The sequence below is a fragment of the Stegostoma tigrinum genome, chromosome 12 (assembly GCF_030684315.1).
Source record: "Stegostoma tigrinum isolate sSteTig4 chromosome 12, sSteTig4.hap1, whole genome shotgun sequence".
Taxonomy (NCBI): Eukaryota; Metazoa; Chordata; class Chondrichthyes; order Orectolobiformes; family Stegostomatidae; genus Stegostoma; species Stegostoma tigrinum.
The window spans coordinates 35,545,070-35,567,071 of NC_081365.1; the positions used below are offsets into that span (position 1 = coordinate 35,545,070).

The following is a 22,002-nucleotide window of genomic DNA, read 5'->3' on the forward strand; positions in this document are numbered from 1 at the left end:
CTCCACCTCACTCTAGTTGCTGATTCTTTTCAAAGAGACCTTCTCCCTGCACATGGAGCTGAGGTAGTTAAGTTTGTAGCAGGGAAGAACAACCTCTCAGCAAGTCTCCGCTTTCTAGTCACAAATGCCCAGGGCTACCTACTCAAATCTTCAAAGTCAACAGGCTCCTTCCACCTAGCTTTGGACACCTAGACTATACCTAGACACTGGGAGTGCAAGGAAAACAAAATCACTCTGAAGCACATGTAAAGCACAGTGAACACTTCACTTGTACAGACCCTTTCACATCTGCAAATAAATATGCACATAAAGTGTTGAAAAGTCTAGACTCTCATTTTAACAGTAGGTCCTATTTAAGTGGCTACCATGGTCAAAGTTTATGAAGCTTCTTCGTATCTCAAGGATGACAGAATTTTTTTTATTCTCTTGTGGGATGTGGGTATTGCTGGCTGTCCAGCATTTATTGCCTATCCCTAGGTGCCCTGGATAGCAGATTTCCTTCCCTGAAAAAGCATCTGTGAACCAGCTGGCAGTATAATTTGTATGATAATGGTCATGTGGGCCATATACCATCAGGCTAGTTTTTAAGTCCACATTTTATTGAATTAAAATTTCACTACTGGCCATGGAGGAATTCAAACCCAGAACATTAACTTCCAGTTTTGGATTACTTGTCAAGTAACATGATCTTATGGAACTGCCTGCCATAGGAGAATTTTTGCTGACTGTGACTCACTTTGCAGAAGTAGAAACTCAGGTCATATTCAGTACATGGTGGTACAATGTAAACAAAAGGGGTGGACAATAAATACTGGCCTGCCAGTGATGGCCTCATCCTGTGAATGAATTAGAAAAAAGGACTTTAATCAATATTTCATTCATACCGATGGAAAAGACTGTCTAGAATAATCAGTGTTAATTTGGTAGAGGAGAAAGCCTCCTCCTGTGTCTGCTACTAAACTATAAAATTTCAGCTTATTTGCAACATCTCCAGATTAATGCTAAATGTGCAGGTGATTTATAGTACGCACTACATTTCAAGTAGATATAATGCGACAACAACGTTGGGCCATGGAGAACAAGTAATGATGGGTAGAAACCAATTCCATTGAAGAAGCATTGCTCATCATTGAGAAGTAGAGGAGAACAATGAGGCCAAAGGTAAAGTGAATGCCTTTTAACAGGGCTTCACTTGCACATGTTCCACAATTGTGACCACATTGCGCATGTGACTGTGTTCACTCCTAATTGCACATTTCTTGAGGGGCAAGGGTCATTGTGTCTTAGAAGGGAATATGCACACATTCATAGAAGTATGACATCCAATATTCCCTTGACATCCAATTCTGCTTCTTAGTGTATGTTCTGGTGGGAAAAGAGGCGTATAGATTTTGAAGTGAAGCATACTTACATGGTCGAATGAGTGTGTAATGTGTATGCAAAATTGCAGATGCTGAAGGCTCAATGGAAAGATCTGTCTCAGGATGTCTCTGAAAATGATAACAGTTACAGGAAAACTTACCATGAAGCTCTCAGATACAGGATCATGAATGAAGCCTCAGAAGTTAACATTACTTAGTGCCATACATCTTTCAGTTCTGTCTGAAAGACTGCTATTCTTTGTCTGACACTCATTAGAACATAGAGTCCTCATTCTTAAATATGGGAGTGACACCATATTATGAAGCATTCAGATGGTTGTTAACAGCACTTAGTCACAATTGAAAAGGCAAAGAGACCGGAAAGAAAAAGCTGCATTTGCTTCTGACACTAATCTGGGTCTGCGTGGCTTTTCAAAAATATAACTAAACTGAAGAATGTCTTCACCCAAATCATGCATCTTGGAAGCAGATATCAGTTAAATTATATTCGGCTTTTTGTGCCTAATGATGTATTGTTCTATCATGCTCAAAGTGATGTTCCATCCAGTCAATATCCTCATCTTTATCTTCAGAAGACTGCTGCCACTCTCCCGGCTCCTCAGTGTTCATCACAACCCATCTTTGCCTGCTCCAGTTGTGAAAAGCAAGGTACACCAGGATTATATAGCACACTCCATCTGGAATGTAGTGCAAGGCAACCCCAGTGTGAGCCATGCACATGAACCTCACCTTGAGGAGCCTTACAATCTGTTCCATGACAGCCCTGGTGCATTGTATCTGATCTACCTCATTTGGTTAGTTCTGTAACGGAGTAGTTTATCACAATTGCAGATGGTAGTACTTGTTTCTCACCAGTGATCCATATTTGGCATTGACTCTTGAAATAAGCAGTGAGTTATCAAAAGCTTCGTGGCAGTTATCAGGATACTTGGCACAAACCTGTAGGATGTGGTAACAATATCACAGATGTGTTGGACACTGAGCAAGTGGAACCCTTTCCTGTTTAATCTATAGCACACTTCACCTGGGGAAGCTAGCAATATTGGAACATTCTACTGCTGGGGCTGTAGCACTGAACTTGTAACAAGCAAAAAAGCTGATGTGTTACCTTGCACAAATTACAGTTGTAACATCCTTGATATTTTCATGGGCTGAGGATTAGAAGTTTTCAGACAGTCTCCAGCGGATTCTTTGAATGAGCTAGAAGCTTAAAAATTAAGTGCAGCTATCACCTTGATGGCCACCCACTCCTTCAAAATGCAAATGGTACTTCAGCAGATGACAATTCCATATGCTGTCCTGGGGATATCCTCAGTCTGCACCTACGTGTGACTTCATTCATCTCTACAGGAAATAACAGCAAGGATGGCAGATTCCATCTTTGCTCAACCTCTTCCGCATCCTGACGAGACCCTTTAATGCAACTACTCCCTTAGAAGTTTTGGGGTGGGGGGGGTGGTGTGGTGGTGCTGCTTGACTTTTCTAACTCCTGGATGTGTAGGTTTGCATCAGCAACATTAGAACCTGCCATTGCTAGATTCATTCAGCATAGGTGCACTGATCCTATGTGGGAAATATTAGGCAGAGAACAGTTTCTCTGTGATGTGAATCCTGAGCAGTCATCCTAAATGAAAGTGTGGCTTTATCATAGGTGACAATACACCATGGCATGAAAGGCTCCTAAAAGAAAGGAATGCCAAGCTTTTGCACAAATGTCTAACTAATTCTGTATCAACATGGCTTCTTACACAACACCTTCCAGACCTTCAACCATTTCCATCTAGAAGGACAAAAGCAGTGGATACATTGGAACACCATCACCTGCAAGTCCTCCTCCAGGCCATAGAGCATCCTGACTTGGAATAATATTGTTGATCCTTCACTGATCGTTGGGCAAAATCCGGAATTCCTTTGCTAAGGGCATTATGGGCCAACCCACACACATGGGCAGCAGTAGGTCAAGGCGGCAGGTTGCCACCTTCTTCTCAAGGACAACTAAGGACAGGCAATAAATGAGTGAATTTAAAAGAAAAATTCATGTTTAGAATTTAGAATGTTATGGGCGAACTGATAAAAGTATTCAAAATATTAACAGGAAAAGATAGGGTAGATAAAGTTAAATTACTTCCACAAGTTGGGCATTCTAGAGCTAAGGTGTATAGTCTGAGACTTGGGGCCAAGCCTTCAGGAGAGAGGTTAGGATGTACTTCTACACACAATGGGTGTAGGTGTTTAGAACTCTCTTCCCCAAATGGCAATGGACGCTGGATCAGTTAATTCTTAATCTGAGATCGATACCTTTTTGTTAGACAAAGGTATTAAGATACATGGGCCAAAGGCAGGTAGAGAGTTAGGCCACAGATAAGCCATGACTTAATTTAATGGTAGAACAGGCTTGAAGGGCTGAATGGCCTGATCCTGTTCCTATGTGGATGTAAGTAGTACAAACCTTATTGCAAAACATCATAGAGATATAATTGTGGCAGGATTATTCTTTCATTGTCCAGTTGTTAGAGCACCTAAGAAGTACAACATTGAATATAAGAGCCCATATTCTTGCACATTTGCAGTTTAATGCGAGAGTATAGCACCTCCTAGATTTGAGCAGCAATGACACGTTTAAGTGTCTTTGCGATTCGGTCACTGGCCATGATTAATAGAATGGTTGTGATTACTTGTTGGTCAATGCATGAGCTGCACATAGAGTAATGTAATGGCAAATTTGTTGTCATTGAATCTATAGATGATGACTTAATGTAATTGCCCTTTGAAGACCTCACATAACAAACATGTCCACCTCACTACCACCACACCAAACAAAACACAGTTACTACTGTGAATATGCTGACAGCTATCTTTCATCCTTATTATGCTGTTGAGGTTCGATCAAAGATGGCAGTTTATCCAGTTCACTGATGGTCAGAATTATCAATCTTCACCCATCCTGTTCCATTTTATGTTGTCTTCCTGTCAACCCCATCTGTTTTTGGGCTCCTCCTGTTCAACCCTTTTATTTGGCAGTAAATACTCTTACGTTCTGCTTCAGTTGCTGGGCCACTGTATTACCATGCCCACTATATTACAATTCACTTTCACCCAGATGAAGCTTAAATGATAGTGACCTGTGAAAACCTGACTGCAATTTTTTATGCCCTCTCCTATACTGTATCAGATCTCAACTTTTACATTACCTTCACTGTCATTGTCCCTCAGTGTAATAGAATAACTCAGCTTAGCCCCAGAGCTGAGTTCCCCATTATTCACTGCACTGCATATGTTGACCACTGAATAGCCCCTTGATGTTTTCTGCCCAAACTCCTAGGACTGACGTGGGCGATCATCCAATCTGATTTGAGGACTGACTGATCGCTTTAGAGTTCACAGAGTGGCTTACCTGTAATTGCCAGATTGTTTAGACTTGGCCTGCGGGACTGATCCCCTGGCCATGATTGCACCAAGTGTCTGACTATGGCCGAGTCCCTGGATTGAGTATGGCAGAATCACCCAACTGACGATTGTCCCCCTTCACACAACTAACAACTGACGCTGTAAGACTTTCAGACATGGCCATTCGATTTTAGCACTTGTATGGTGTTTGCTGTGCTGGGTCAAAATCCTGGAATTCCGTCCTTAATGGCATTGTGGATCAAACTGCAGCTGGTGGACTGCAGCTGTACAAGAAGGCAGCTCACTGTCACCTTCTCAAGGGCAACTAGGGATGGGCAAGAAATGCTGGCCAGCCAGCAACGCCCTTATTCCACAAATGAACAAAAAAAAAGTTGCTGGTATAACACTGTAGATCTGACATTGATGTATTATGCTGCTGCACAGCAACATGTCCATCCGTTTGACTGCTCAGTGCCAGTGACCTTGACAAGTTGCCTGGGTTTCTGATGAAGTTTTAATTTTTTATATTTTTTGTTTTTAATTTTAAAATTTTTAAAAAAATTTTAAAGTTTTTTTCTGATGAAGGGTCTAGGCCTGCAATGTCACTTTTCCTGCTCCTAAGATGCTGCTTGGCCTGTTGTGTTCATACAGCTCCACATTTTGTTATCCTGAAGTCCATGATGAGTTAGGGATCAGTAATGTTGATATGGTGAGGCTGGTGTTCCGTTCTTGCTAACTTCTGTGGATGAAACAAGGAGGCATTCGCTGACCTTGGAACATTCAATAAGATGTTTGTGAATGGAACTTAAAGTGACATCCAGAGAATGAGCAGTGAGGTGCATCTACCAGGTAACCACTGTGACTTTCAATTTGGGAATAGCACTAGCTAGTCTATCACCAATATTAAAGGGGAATCTCAAACTGCATAGATATAAAGCAAGATTAGCTAATTATGAGATGCAATTGCATGGAAGTAGGTTGGTTGCTATTTCGAAGCAAGATTCTCAGTCAACCTTTTTAAATTAAAAGGAAAATCGAGAGAAAAATTCCAATGTTGAAAATCACTTTTTTCACTCTTGCTATAATTTTCCCAAATTTTTCATCATTGCCTACACTGTTCAAATGCTGGGAAAACTCCACCCCATGTTCCAGATGCACGTTAAAACAATTTCTAAAGATTACACTCTGTGGAAAATTCAACAGCATTTTGACAGGGAGCAGGGAATCACTGACATTAACTTCTTGATTTCTGTTTCACAACATTTGTTTACCAGCTGTAGTGATGGCAATCCTGACAGTTTTGCTTTCTTTTCATAATTTAATTTGAGATTTTTAAATACCTAGCACAAACGTTCCATTTGACTTGTCCCCTAATTGTTATAATTTCCTGAGGAGATTTGAACTATCCTGATTTAATTTGAACAGTTGGAAATTTCTTCATAATTCTGTTCAACTGCCATCACTTTGGCAGAAACCTTCTGTACGTGCAGAATTCCTTCAATAAATATTATTTCTGCTCTGACATACTGATTGAATGCACTGGAATTTACAGGTAACAGTCTATTTTTTTAAAAAGAGTTGTGAAACAACTTCATATTATTAAAACATTTAAAGTTAAACAAAGGATCACTGTGGCCCTAATATTTACAGAGGTGTGGAAGTTCTACAAAGTGGGACATTCAGACATCATGAATCACGTAGATGATGTGAATGAGCCCCATTTTTTATTTTTAATTAAATCCTCCAGGCTTTTTTCACTTATTGTGGGGTGTTGAGAATAGTTGGGATGGGGTTAAGTGGAAGGGATATCGATGACTATGGATACAAATTCACTTTACAGTATATTTCTACTAATTGTTAAGTTGTCCATTGTTACCAAGTTTACGCATAAAAGAAACTGAGTTATTTCATATTTCTATAGATGTATTTGAGGGAAACTTCAAAGCTGGAATTAATTTTTACTATATAGGAATAATAATATATAGGAAAATATAGGAACTATATCTAGTTTAGATCACCCATGAAAACCATTTTCATGCAAAGATTTAGTTGTTTCCATGCTTTGAAAGTATTTTCTCTTCTGTTGTAAGTTGGAAAAATTGTCCTCGCCCTCACCTTGCATCTTTCTTGTGATCTTTTCCTTTCTCCCAGCATACTCTGAGTTAATTTTGTCTAAGATGCACTTCTTGTCATGCTGATCCTATTGCCATCAAAATGCTAATTAACTTCCTTTCTAGGTATTCTTTCTGGCTGATGTTGCTCATGGTTGCCTTACCTGAGGTATTCCTCGTCACTACTTCAAATCCATAGTCATCACTTTTCTCTTTTGCAAAAACTACTCCTATAACTGCTCGTCATTCCAACACTACCCTCATATCTAATAATACTTTTCCCTCTGAAGTCCTTAGAGACATTGCAAAGTCTGTAGCCAAATTCCAAATCTGATTCACTGCAATCATATTTCTGCTCTTGTCACAGTACTGTGGTACAGGAGCTACAATTGTACAGAATCTTGGTGGGTCTACACCTGGAGTATTGTGTACAGTTTTGGTCTCCTTATCTAAGGAAGGATGTTAACAATTAGATACAGTTCTTGGGGCTAAGGGGATCAAAGGTCACGGGGGGAGAGAAGGAATGGGGTTGAATGGCCAACCATGATCATATTGAATTGTCGAGTAGGCTCAAATGGCCTTCACTTGCTCCTATTTTCTGTTTACTGTTCAATCTGCTCGCAGTCTTTCACATAGGTGACCTCCTCAATTCTCCTGCAATGTCTACCTTCTGTTGTCCAACTGGGAAGGATTGTTTCCCAGTTACACTTGATTTTTACAACTACAGCCAAGAGAATTAATCAAATTCAGATTCCACCGTCACCTAAATTAGGATTTGAGCTGATTTCCCCAGAGCATTTGGGGTGGCTCTGCTCAGAACGTTGCTTCCACTCAGACAGCTGGATATCAGCTCTATCAGTGACAGATTTGATTTGAAGGCAGAGTGTGGGGTGGGGACAAGTAAAATCCAGTGGATGATCAAACTGCAGGTGATGCCTATTTCACGTCATGGCTGGCAACATTTCCCTATCTAATCTAATGCAGGGAAAGGGCATATCACTCCTTAATGTGACATCTAGGCCAAGGAAAGAATCGATCCATGTTATAACAATACCAGGTTTCCCTCCCTACATCCCACTGGCCCCTCAAACATCTATTCCAATACCCTTTGTGGAGCTGCCAACTTAGCACATGATGAGATCCCAAGCATTGAATCTGAGTTAGAATGTGTTGCCTGTAGGTTACACAGGACTGGGGAGTTTCTTGACATGCCACTAAGTCTCCTACCCTTGTGATGCAGGATAAGAAGATCTTGAATTCTAGGGACAGGGCCAAGACCAGAAAAGTGGATGATCTCAAAGTACTGGTGCCTTTGAAGAGGAGTCCCTGAAGACAATAGGTGGGCCAAGCACTTGTCCATTTGAAAGTGGGGAGACTGGATTAGCCAGCCAGGAGAATAAGGGTGCCTTCAATCTGGTGTTAAGGCATCAGATTATTAGATGCATGCATGAATTTTTGGTTTCCTGATTAGACTGAGCTTCTCCTTAATGTCTATTTTGTTGTTCTATACTGCAGGTTATTCACATAGGTGAAGTTGACAATTCCATCTACGATGAAGACCAAATACAGCCAGAGGATGCACTGTCATCTGCCTCTCCTTTGTCACACTCTTACACTCATGCATGTTTCAGAGATTTCATGTATCAAATCAAAGCACATGGTGGTGCTCACTTTATGAACACATCCTAGTAGCTGGGGTTGTAGTGTTTGTTGAAGTCCCTGATTGGGAAAGGTGTTGGCAGTAAGGTCCATGCTGAACTCCAGATAAATGATGGGTCTCTAACATCAGCCACAATAAATCTACTTAAGATACAGGCACAAGAATGAGCAAATCTTGGAGTTTCCAGAAACTATGCAGAACCTTACATGGATGGCAGAGAAGTTCAACAAATCCTCAACTTCTGTCAAGGCTCTGGCATGTGAGTGCTGGTGTGCCATCGCAGAGAGATCAGCAACCACTATTGAAAGCTACATGGATGATGGTGAACATTTGTGAGGATTTCCATTCTGACATTCGGGATATGGGCTCAGTAGAGTAGTGGCTAAGTAAGAGGGATTGAGGCAAAAGGAATGCCCTCCAAACACAATATTCCTCCTCAGGATACAGGAAGACGCCATTGTGCACCAAGCAGGAAGAGCAGAGCTAGCCAGATATACTGAGCCTTCCTCTCTGGGTGATGTTAGAGCCTCCAGTAGGAGAAGCCAAGGAGACTGCCCCAGTTGCTGTGCAGGAGATCTTCAGTAGGCAAGGGCCTTCAAGGTCTCTGGCTACCAGAAGACATGAACCAAAGGCATAGCAAGCAATGAAGCATTACTCTTAACAGCCTGCCCTATGAACAGGCGATGTCAGCATTGCACCAAAGCATAATGTTGTAAGGAAAAAAATTAAGACCTTTTGAAGGTCGTAAGTCATAGCTAGCCTAATATCACTTTAAGGCACAATGATGTCATGTGTGTTGAGCCATTGAGAAGTTATGCATTTGTGCATATATTTCACTTAAAATTTATTTCATGGCATCTGGGTGTCGCTGGCTGGGCCAGCATTTATTGCCCATCACAGTTAAGCAGGAGAAGATGTTGGTGAGCTTTCTTGAATTGCTACAATCGATTTGATGAAGGTACACAACAAGGCTATAAGGAAGGGAATTCCAGGATTTTGAACCAGTTACACTATATTTCAAAGTCAGGATAGTGAGTTGCTTAGAGAGTAATTTGCAGTAGGTGGTGTTCTCATATTAGTGTGTGGAATGAACTACAGAGGAATTGGTTAATGCAGTGCAATTACAATGTTTAAAAAACATTTAGATAAGTACATGGAAAGGAAAGATTTGGAAGGAGATGGACCAAACACAGGCAGGTGAGACTAGTTTGGTTTGGGAGCACAGTTGGCTTGCACTAGTTGGACAGAAGGGTCTGTTTCCATGCTGTATGACTCTATGTATCTGTTGCTCTTGTCCTTCTACATGGCAGTGGCCACATGTTTCGAAGGTGCTATCCGAGGAGCCTTGAGTTATTACAGTGCATCTTGTAGATGGTACACATTGTAGATGTTATCCATATGGTGGTGAGAATGATTGTTAGTGGATGTGGTGCCAATCAAGCAGGCTAAAGGTCCATTAGTGGAGAAAACAAATAATGTTGCAACTGCGAGCAACACCTTAAACGGTTAGCTTCACCTGTTACTCAAATGGTATGGAACATCTTACCCTTCCAGAGTAACTTTGGGTACAATGGGCACTTTTTAGAACCAAATGGCATTGGAACCATTCATGATTTTTCTCATCTATATAGTGAGCAATGACCTGATTACAGTTGTCACTATCCTGCATGATTCAGTTCCCTGACCCAGCTCTGCCATTCAGTAAAATCATAGCTTAGCTGTTTGTTTTGAATTTTACATTCATTCTATTCCCCATAATCAACTTCTCACTGTAAAGAAAATGAAAAAAAATTACTTCCCCCATCACTGCCAGCTCCTGAGACAGTGTTCCAAAATTGAAAAATCCTTCATTAAAACATTCATTGCATCCCTATTCATCCCTATAAGAGCAGCCCCTAAAATTTTAAATGGCATCCCCTACCCTCTGGACTAAGTCCAAAGGAAACGTTCTTTTCAGGTCAACCTTGTCAAGAGCATTGAAGGGTCTTCTTTCTAAAATAATGCTATTCCTCACCCTTCTAAATTCCAGTGAAATTCCAATCTATCCAACCTTTCCTTTCAAGACAACCTGCTCATTTCAGATATCGATATAGTAAACCTCCTCTGAGTCACCTCCAATGCATTTTATCTTATATTAACTAAGGAGACCAAAACTGCATACAGCATTCGAGGTATGGTCTCAATGATATCCTGTATAACTAAAAGATGACATCCTGACATATAAAGTTTGATTCCTTTTGTACTGGAAAGGATAGCATTCCATTAGTTTAATTACTCGCTGTACCTGCAGACTAATATAGGATTCACACATTTGAACTTCTAGATCCCTCTGAGTCTTGGAATTCTGCAGTCATTCTCTGATTTAAGTGACACACTTCTTTTGTATTCTTTCTGCCAAGTGAACAATGTCACAATTTCCCATATTATTCTTCAGTTGCCAGATTTTTACCCACTAAAACCTATCAACCTATCAAAATCATTCCACAACCTTTTATGGTCTCTACACAACATACTTTACCACATATCATGCTTCCATTCTGCCCAACAAGTTGACTGACACAAATTTTAAAAGCTGAAGTCCCAGGGCAAAACATGTGGGATTTCATTCATCATATGTTGCCAAACAGCTAGCAATCTTCTATCCATGCAAATTTGATCACCCCTCCTCCCACACCATGAGGTCTTGTTCTGTGCAATAACATTTCATGTGGCACTTTGTCAAATGCATTCTGTAAATCCAAGTTCAGTACATCTACAGGGCTTCCTTTATTTACACTGCATATTATTGCTCCAAACAACACCAATAAATGTTATCAGAGATAATGGGAACTGTTAAATGGGATTTTACTTTCATAAGACCATGCTGACTCTTCTCAATCATTTTGGGTTTTCTTAAGTATCTAGATATAACATAGTTGATTGAAACTAAACACCTTCCTATGACAAGCTAAATGACGTTAAGTTTCTTGTTTTCTATTTCCCTATATTCTTGAATAGAGGAGCATTACTACTTACCAGTCAGATGGAACCTTTCCAGATTCAAGTGAATTTTCAGAAATTAACTCCAACGCATCTATTACCTCATTAACTACCCCATAAAACCCTAGGGTGAAATCTATCAGAATCTGGGGACTTGTCAGCCTTTAGGTCCACCAGTTTATGAAGTACCACTTTCCCAGTGACTAATTTCATCAAGTTGTCCACTCACCCCCTGATTTAGAATCATTACTGCAAGGTCTTTGTATCCAGTATATTGAAAGCAGAAGGACAATCTTTACTTATTTCACCTGTCATATCTTTACTATCTGCTATTAACTCTCCATTCTCAATCTCTGTAGGAGCAACATACTTGCTCCTTTTCTATTAAATACCGATTGAAACTCTTTGCTGTCTATTTTTATATTTCTAGTCAGCTTCATCTTATACTTCTATTTCTTTCTGCTTAATATTTAAGCCATCTTCTATAATTCTTTGTATTCTGGACGATCATTTGACCTCTCACTCACCTTTGCACAATTATTTGCCTTTTCTTTAGATTTCAATTCTTCAATTACTTTCAATAACCACAGATGGTGAGTCCTCCACTAAGAATTTTTCTCCATAGTAAGAATATACATCAGTGCAAAAGACAAGTCTTAAGTATTGGCATCCATCTTCAGACAGAAGCTCAGACTGGATGATTCTTCTTGCCCTCCAGTGGGAAGACTCAGCATCTAGATGCCACTTCTTTCAACAAATTTGATTCACTCCACATGAAATCAAGAATTAGTTGAAGACAGTGGATTCTATAAAGGTTATGACAATATCGCAGTCATGAAAACTGGTGGTCTAGAACTTGATCCCTTCCTAGCCATATTGTTTGAATACAGCTACAACACTGCCATGACCTGACCAATATGCTAAATTGCCCAGGTATGTCCTGTGCACAAACGTAATGAAAAACCAGTCAAGCTGATTACCACCTATATTCTTTAGTAGCTAGGTGATGGAATCAGTTGTTTACAGTACTATTCCTTGGTTTATTCGTTCTGTCCCTTCATTCATTCTCTTACCTTTGTTTCCCATTGTATTTTTTTTTGCTCTCTTGCCTTGAATCCACTTGATATACATCATCTACCCAACCTTGGTCTTTCAACATCAGCTTTAGTTTTAGTGTTGCTGAGAGAATACACAAATATCTGGAGATGGCATGTGGCTCAAAATAGATTGACTAACTTCCACTTTCAAGTTGTCAATCTTGGTCCAGCGGTAAACCTTTTGATCCTGAATCTCAATGTTAAGGGCTCAAACCCCATGTCAGAGGCTTGTGCACATTATATAGTCTGAAATGCTAATGTAGTACTGATGCAGTGAAGTGCTGGCTTTTGAACAAGATTTATTTAGGTTTGGGCCTTACTAAATACTGAAAGGGTAGAAAAGCAGCCAGTTCCTGGGTTAAACTGCTGCTTGAGGGTGGTCTTGAATGGGCGGGCAATGAGCTAGACTTTCCTTTTGTGAATCTAACAGAAGTCATCTTACTCCTCAGCTTAAAACAAAATTTTGAAATGACTTAATTTGTTTTTGAGCAGTGTGCAGCAGTTTCTTTTGGAATCACTGGTTTGGCAACTTAATGGCCTGTACAAACATAGAGTGAGTGCATTCCTGAAATTTGCAAAAGATCCCAGAAACCAGTGTAAAGCCATGGTTTGCATATTTAAGCAGTTTGTTGCAATCGAGTGGGTTCCCATCCAGTTAACATCCACCTGACAGCTCTAAGTTGTATCTATCAACAGGCATCTAAGCAACACATCTTGGTTTTCTACAGCTGGACAACTGTTTTCAAGCAGGAAAAGGGTAAACTGCAGTTGAAAACTACATTCTTTGTAATTTCAGTGAAGGGTATTAATTATGAACCATGTGTGATATTACATGACTCTTGAGTGCTACATTTTATTTAGCAAGGCAGAATTTCATTCAGGTGAGTTGACTGTGTCAAGGGTTCTACATCAAGCTCAAGAACACAAAAGTGAAAAATTTTGACAGTTCATAAGCTTTCCCATTGTTGCAATCTCAGAGTGTCTAAATATTGTACTCACTGGAGAAGCATAGAATCAATTCTGGCAATTTAATTTTTTGTACTATTCCGTGCATAAGTGGACACCTGAAATTGCTTATGATCATTTCTTCATACTTTCCACAAGAAATTCCAGACCATGGTTTATTATTATTAAAAGAAATGCCCTAAAGAACTAAGAATACACGTGTGACATATGATCAAAACAGTTCCCATTGAATATTGAATAAATTTGAATCAAGACGATGAGTAATCTGTCTTCATTTTTGTTTCAACTTCAAGTTAAAATTGGACTAATAAAATTAATTCAAAATTACATAATTTTGTTACAGCTTGACATTTTATATTCATTTCTAGTTTTATCTCAAATAATTCCAATAGAGCTAGATCTTTAGATATTAAAAATATAAAAGCATGTAAAAATAGAGCATACAAAATGGCATTTGTGACGGTGGGTCAGTTATGACATTGTTGAGTAGCCAAACCGGCTTGGAGATACTGAAATGGCCTCCTCCTACTGACTTCTTATGTTGCTAATTGTTTGTGTATAAAGAACTATTATTATTTTGCAGCAGACTTGACACAGCAGAACTTAACCTAACATTTACAGATTAACTGATTTCTATTTCAGACCTTTGCGCATTGCATAACTATAACAATTTCCACTTTGTTAAACTATTTTTGATTTAATTGAAAAAATTGTAAATCAATGCCTCATGACATACCTTCATAAATGGTTCTAGTCCTCTCAAAAGCTTTCACTGAGTTTCTTGAAATAGTTGTTTTTCCTTCTATACAGGAACTTTTCACAGACCCTAGAGAGCAAGATGGTAACTGATTCCTGAATTAAAACTACAATCTTTTGACTGAATTTGTCTTACTATAACATTTATGAAGTATTGAAGACAAAATATTTCCTCAGAGTTGTTTTGGTAAGCAGCAAATGTTGTTTATAATTCCTGATAGTTTACCCTGATTCACATCTCCATTTTCTTCTCAATGGATATCTCACACTAGCAATGAATTCTATTTCAACCACCCCTTGCTAAAGCCAGATGATTTGAAATAGTTTTCCATAGATATCCCAATTTAACTTTGCAAACCTGCCTTCTAATGGTTACTCGATGAGCAAAATATTTCGGGTTTTCTCTTTCCTGTTCAAAATGGAACATGCTTCCCTCTGCTCTACTGGGCTTCCTGAGAATTGGTGAAACTGTCAGTGGCAGATAGACTCAAGATTTTAGGGTGTTTTGATGTAAAATGGTTAATTGTTCTTATTGAGTAGACAGCTAAGGTATTATTAAATAATACAGCATATAAAGATTAACATCTGCAGTAATAGCACATTACTCAGTTGGGTGATGTATCTTATTATTGATACAGCTTAAACCATTAGTTTTATTGTAGCTGTGCATCATTGTTCTGCACAACCCATACAACCACGTATAAATTGATGTTTAAATGAAATGAAACAGGACATGAATGTCATCAAGTTGACTTTTTTTTAAAACATAGATAATCAATACTTGCATTCCTGCTCAGGCAGTTGGTGCTTGTGCTGAGAAATAAATGGAGTTGGAACTCCTCTCCTCACTCCTTCTCAATTCTGATAGATCACATATTCTACAAGTTCCAATCCCTGTTTGCACAATGAAGTACAATCTTGGATTGATGATGTAGTGGGAGAAGGGAGGTACTTTTAGAATGAGAAGGTTGGAGATGACAGTGATCCTGTGAATAGGTGGTGAATTGGATGGAATGCAGAACGAAAATGGTTTGGAAGGCATAGAGTGCCTCTTTGAATTGGAATAATTAGACGTGACTGTTAACGTTCAAAAATTGAATTCAATTCATTGATCATTATAATGAGCATACAGTGCAAATACATTGTGCAGTCAAAACAATATGACTCATTAACCTAAGGTATACTCAATCTAAAATTAAATCTGTTAATCAATTAATCCTGCTATTCAGAGACATCTTAATGTGATTCTTAAATGTTTCCACTGTTTGGCAGTGCAGCAATCCTTTCCTTGGAGAATGACAGACTTGTTGATAATGTTAAGTAAAGGCAAGTCTCAGCAAATGCAATAACAAAACTACAAATGCAAAAATAAAATTGCGTGGCATGTTATCGGGCTCAATTTCAATTAGTACAAATCAAGGAGCAGAGGGTTAGTCTCTGTAACTTTTGTGAGAAGCATTCTGACTAAATTATAGAACATAGAACATTACAGCACAGTACAGGCCCTTCAGCCCTCGATGTTGTGCTGACCTGTCATACCAATCTGAACACCATCTAACCTACACTATTCCATGTACAATTATGTAACTAATGAACTGATTCCAAAGAGAATCTTTAGCTGATTTCAGCACTGTGTTCCAACATAAAAACCATTTTCATTATGCAATAAATTATTTTTATTTTAAATATTAAATCATAACATATATCTCAGTTAACTAAACCATTGACAACTCATTTCATATTTGATCTTCCAACTACATATCATTAGTCCTGAAGAAGGGTTATACCTGAAATGGTTGACTGCTCCTTTTCTCCAGATGCTACCTGGGCTGCTGTGTTCTTCCAGCCTCCTGTTTGCCTATCTTGGATTCCAGTATCTGCAGCTTTTTTTGTCTCTACATACCATTGGCTGACCACTAGCTTGTCTATTTCCATCTCAATAACATTGCCCAACTGCGTCCCTGCCTCAATTTAGATGTTATAATTGTATTTCAATTGTCTTCATATGCAGATCAAGGGCATTAATTGGAGTTTCATTTCAGCACAGCAATATTTACGAATATTGTTATATGCATAAATTAAGAGGTATCTATGTGCAATGTTTCACTCTAAACAAATATAAGACTAAGGAGAAAAGGTAATTGAGCTTGTAGCACAGATTGAAATTGTTGGGTACAATGTTGTGGATATCACAGAGACATGGCTGCAAGGGGGTCAGGGCTGGGAACTAATTATCCAAGGACAGGCAGATAGGCAGAGGGAGCAGGGCTGCCTTCTTAGTAAGAAAGGAATTTAAATTGATAGCAAGATGTGATATAAAGTTGGAAGGCGTTGAGCCTGTGTAGGTAGAGTTGAGAAATTGCAAAGGGTGAAAAAAAAACCCTGACTAGAGTTATGTACAGCTTTCCCAGCAGTAGTCAGAATGAGGGGAAGAAAACAAATCATTAGATAATAAGGCATATTAGAAAGGCACTATTGTATTAATCATGGGGGACTTCAACATACAGGCAGACTTGGAAAATAGGTTAGTAGCAGATCTCAAGAAAAGATATTCATGGAAATGTCTATGAGATGGTTTTTTGAGGAGCAGCTTGTAGTAAAACCCATTAGGGAACAGGCAATTCTGGATGTATTGATCTGTATTGAGATAGACTTTTTAGGGAGCTTAAAATGAAGGAACCCGTTAAGGAGCATTGACCATAATTTGATAGAATTCACACTGCAATTTCAGAGGGTGAAGCTGGAATAAGACGTAACAGTACTAGAAATTTAAAAAAAAATGCAGGTGGCGCTGTCCAGAGTTGATTGGAAGGGGATCCTATCAGGGAATGTAGAGGAGCAGCAATGGCAGGAGTTTCTGGGAGTAATTTGAGGGGTGCAGCAGAAATTCATACCAAGGAAGCAGAAGCATGCTAAAAAGAGGATGAGGCAACCTTGGCTGACAAGGGAAGTCAAAGGACATTGAAAGAAAATGCATACAATTTTATTAATGTGGTAAGGTTTGTGAGAATCCAGGGGATTGGAAAGCCTTTAAAAACCAATAGAGGAAGAAGATGAGATATGAGGGTAAGCTGGCTAATAATATTAAAGAAGATTGTAAGAGTTCTTTTAGATATCTAAGAGGTGAGAGAGTTGGGAATGAACATTGGACTGCTGGAAACTGAGGCTGGAGAAGTAGTAGTGGGGAACAAAGAAATGTTGGATAAACTGAATAGGTACTTCGCATCAGTTTTGCCATAGAAGGCACCACCAGCATACCTGAGCTTCAAGAGATTTGGAGGCAGAGCTGAGTGCAGTGGCCTTCATTAAGGAGAATATGCTAGAGAAGCTGAGAGGTCTGAAGCTGGATAAATTACCCAGAATAGATGAACTACATCCCAGAGTTCTGAAGGAGATAGCAGAGGAGACTATTGGTGATAATATTCCAGGAATCACTGAAGTCAGGCCTATGCTAGACACCTGTTTAAGAAGAGACGGAGAGAGGAGACAGGAAACTACAGGCTGGTTAGCCTGACCTCGGTCGTTGGTAAGATTTTAGAGATCGTTATTAGGATGAGATAATGGAATACTTGGAAGTGCATGGTAAAATAGGGCTGAGTCAGCATGGCTTCGTCAAGGGCAGATCATGCCTGACAAACCTGTTAGAAGTCTTTGAGGAGGTAATGAACAAGTTAGACAAAAGAGAATTAGTGGACATGATCTATTTGGATTTGCAGAAGGCTTTTAACAGGGTACCGCACAGATGGCTGCTAAATAATATTAGAGCTCATGGTGTTAGGAGCAAGATACTGGCATAGATAGGGAATATAGCATGCAGAGAGCAGGGATAAAAGGATTTTTCCAAGATGGCAGCTGGTGACTAGTGTAGTTCTGTAGAGGTCCATGTTGGAAGCACAACAATTGACATTGTATATTAACAATCCGGACAAAGGAACTGAGGGCAATGTTTGCAGATGACACAAAGGTAGGTGGAGGGACATGTAGTGTTGAGGAAATGGGGAGGCTACAGAAGGACTTGTCAGTCTAAGAGAGTGAGCAAAGAAGTAGCAGATGGATTAGACTGTGGGAAAATGTGAGGTTATGTACTTTGGTAGGAAGAATAGAGGTATAGGCTATTTTCTAAACAGGGAAAGGCTTTGGTAATCTGAAATACAAAATGGAGCCCTAGTTTGTAATTCTCTTAAGGTTAACATGCAGGTTCAGTTGGCAGGTAGGAAGGCAAATGCAATGTTAGCATTCATTTCAAAAGGGCTAGAATATAAGAGCAGAGATGTACTGCTGAGGCTGTATAAGGCTCTGGTCAGACTGCATTGGAATATAGTGAGCAGTTTTGGGACCTATACTAAACAAGGATGTGTGGGCATTGGATGGGATTCAGAGAAGTTTACAAAAATAATCTCGACCACAAACAGCATGTCATATGAAGAGTTTAGAAGGTTGAAGGGGAAAATCTGATTGAAAATACCAGACTACTGAGAAGTCTCAATAGAATGGATGTTGAGAAGATGTTTCCACGGCTGGGGAGACTAGGATCTGAGAGCACAGCCTCAGTGAAGGAAGACCCTTTAAAATGGAGATGAGGAGGAATCTCTTCAGCTAGAGGATGTTGAATCTGTCGAAGCAATTGCCACAGCAGGTTCCAAGATACTGAGTATATTTAAAGCAGAGATGAGATTCTTGATTGGTGAGGGGATCAAGGATTACAGGGAGAAGCAAGAGAATGGGGTTGAGAAATGTATCAGCCATAATTGAATAGTGGAGCACACTCAGTGGGCTGAATGGTCTAACTCTGCTTCTATATCTAATGATGTAAAGATTGGCTGCATATCGTCCTTCACTATTTGGGTTTCTGAATTAGCTGAATCTGCTTCTGAAACCTCACCTAAACCTCTGTTATCACAAGACTTAACTACTCTAATTCTTCCATCCTCTATAAACTAAAATAATCTAAAATTTTACCATCCATGTCCTAATTCATACCAAGTCTCATTCCTCCATGAAACAAAGATTGAAATTGCTGAAGAAACATGGCAGGTCTGGTAGCATCTGTGAAAGAAAACAGAGTTAATGTTTTGAAGCCTGTTGCCCTTCTTCAGAACACTCATCCATTATTCCTGAGCTTGCTGGTTTCCTTTGGTCTAACAAGAGTCAACACCTTGATTTCACAACTGTCATCTTGGTTTTCAAAACTCTTCATGGCATCATCCCTTCCTATTCGCTGTAACCAACCTCCAGCCCTTAAAACCTCCAAAAACATCTGCACATCTACAATTCTGGTCTCTTGAGCATCTACTCCACCATTGACAGCCATGCCTTCAACTGCCAATGCCCTAAACTCTAGAATGTAAATGTCCTGAAATTCTAGTACTTTGACCAAGCTTTTCATTGACTGCACTACTATCATCTTATACTAGCTGATGTCAAATTTTGTTTGATAATTGTGCTGTGGGATGTTTACTGTAGGAAATATGTCTATAAATAGTTGATGTATCTGGAAATTGAAATGCATTTCAAAAATTCAATTTCCCTCTATAGGATTGTATATAGGCAAACTTAAATATTAGCTAGACAATGTCCTACTGCACTCATACTATATTTATTTTGTTTGCCACACTAAATAATTTTGATTTTATACAAAGTAAATAAATAGCAGGATTTGATCAACAAAAACAAAATACAACTACAAAGGTAATAAAAAGGGAATGCATCTATTTTCTCATTCTATTTTGTAATTATTCAAAATTGTGTTTTTTCACTTGTATGTTTCAATTTGAATTGTCATCATTGGATCTTTCAGCTTATAAGAGCTTTTAGATTGGCATGACTGTAATGGTTGAGTATGGAATACATGAGTTGTTACATGTACTGATAACCAGGCAACACAACATTCATCAGCAAATATTACAATAACAATATTCTAAAAATTACTTTCTTCTAGCATTTCAGTGTACAGTAGCAGCCCTGTGCAATGAAATGCCAATTAATGGCATTTCCAACTGAGTAACGTATTACTGTGTGTATAGTATTTTGAACTCTAATCCATGACAGGCCTAACATGAAGCGTGTGTTGTTTGAAATTTGTGATGTTAGGTGATGTCATAATTTTCACTGTAGTTAGGGCTTCTTAACACCAAGCAGGAATTTTCTGCCCAAAAGGTGCTAAAAGCGAAATTAACAGCAAAACTGAAATTACATTTGTTAACAGTTCAGTTGTTTCTAATTGATATACATTTGCAAAGGGTCTTTCTTAAAAAATAAAGTGGTTTTAGCGAGAAAACATTTTTGAGTACGACTAGGAAGATAGTATTACTACTTAGGCCGCAAGTACAGTTTGGCCATCACACTACAGGGTGAATAAGACTGCACTAGAAAAAATAGAGAACACTTAATGCTGTTGTCAGGACTGGAGAATTTTGGGTATGAGGAAAGACTGGAAAGGATGGGATTGCTTCATTTGGAACAGGTAAGACTGAATTGAGATGCATGAAACTGAGGCATCTTGGTAGAGTAAATTTGGAAGGACTTACTCCATTGCCAGAGAATGTTAATTAGGGTGTTTTGATTTCAAGAAATTGGTGGAAGGACTGGTGGGGGATCGGGGTCAGGGGGAGACATGAGGGATGGGGGTGAGTGTTAAAGAGAATATTTTTCAAATCAAAGACAGTGTTAAAAAATACTTAGATAATCATTTGAAAAGCCACCACGTATAAGGATTTTCTAAGGGCTGGAAATCATAATCAGACAGGCCAACTCTTTCTCAGCTGAAGCTAACATATTGGCCCTTCTGTTTTTCAATGGTTCAAAAGTGTAAATTAAATGATGATTCTCGTTTCTCATTTTCATAATGGTCTATGCCTCACTTGCATAAATGGATAAATGACCCTTTGGTGTGTACTTTGTCATCAGCTGCTAATCAGATACACATAGCGATTTCCATATGATTTTGTATCCCTTTGTTTTGGTCTATAAGCATCCTCACCTGGTACTTCCCTCCTCGGCTAAGACCAGGTGCTCACCTTTGATAGATATCTGTATCTTATCCCACATAATGTGCAATGTGTGTAACATTTTGAATACAACTGTATAAGAATATCTTACAATCTTTATTTATGTGTTTAAATCACCTGTTTAAAGACGAGGGAAATATCAAAATTATGCTCAACAGAAACTGAACCTCTCCATCCACCCTTTGCCTGACGAGAAGAGGGAATGCGTACTGTTAAAATTATTTCATTCACACCACATTCTTGCTTTTAGATTTTGAAGGTTTCCTTGACGTGTAGGTGTAGATCCCTGTTCCACCCACCACTTAACTGACTGTTGGTGATAGTTTCTGCTCACCCGAACTCCAGAGCAAACTTTAGGTCACTGAAATTATGAATTTAAATGAGGGCTGACAGTAAAAGTAGGCCAGGTCTCATTGGTATACAACAGCAAGACTGATGTTCCTACTACCACCTCCAAACCTACACTGGCCCCACACTTGTTGCTCTCTGATCCAGGGTGTTTTTAAAAAAAACCACATCATCAATCACAATAAATCAGATCCTTATAAAGGGGATGTTTCTTTTTTAATCTGAAATAAAGGAAAATGAGAAACCAGAATTGGGAATATTATTATGCATGTTGGATTGATTTTCCTGACAACTGTTTATGCTAGTGCT

General features: G+C 39.1%; 1 protein-coding gene across 5 annotated transcripts in view; it reads right to left on the reverse strand.

The window, feature by feature from the left end:
* The window catches only part of stxbp5l (syntaxin binding protein 5L), a 523,376-nt gene that overhangs the window by 64,561 nt on the left and 436,813 nt on the right, over positions 1-22,002 (reverse strand). For 2 of the 5 annotated variants that reach the window (XM_059650278.1, XM_048540357.2), the window contains one exon: positions 14,319-14,408. The exons of the other annotated variants lie outside the window; for them this stretch is intronic. In XM_059650278.1, coding sequence (XP_059506261.1) covers positions 14,319-14,408 — 90 coding nt within the window. The remainder of the gene's footprint in view (positions 1-14,318; positions 14,409-22,002) is intronic. 5 annotated transcript variants of the gene reach the window in all.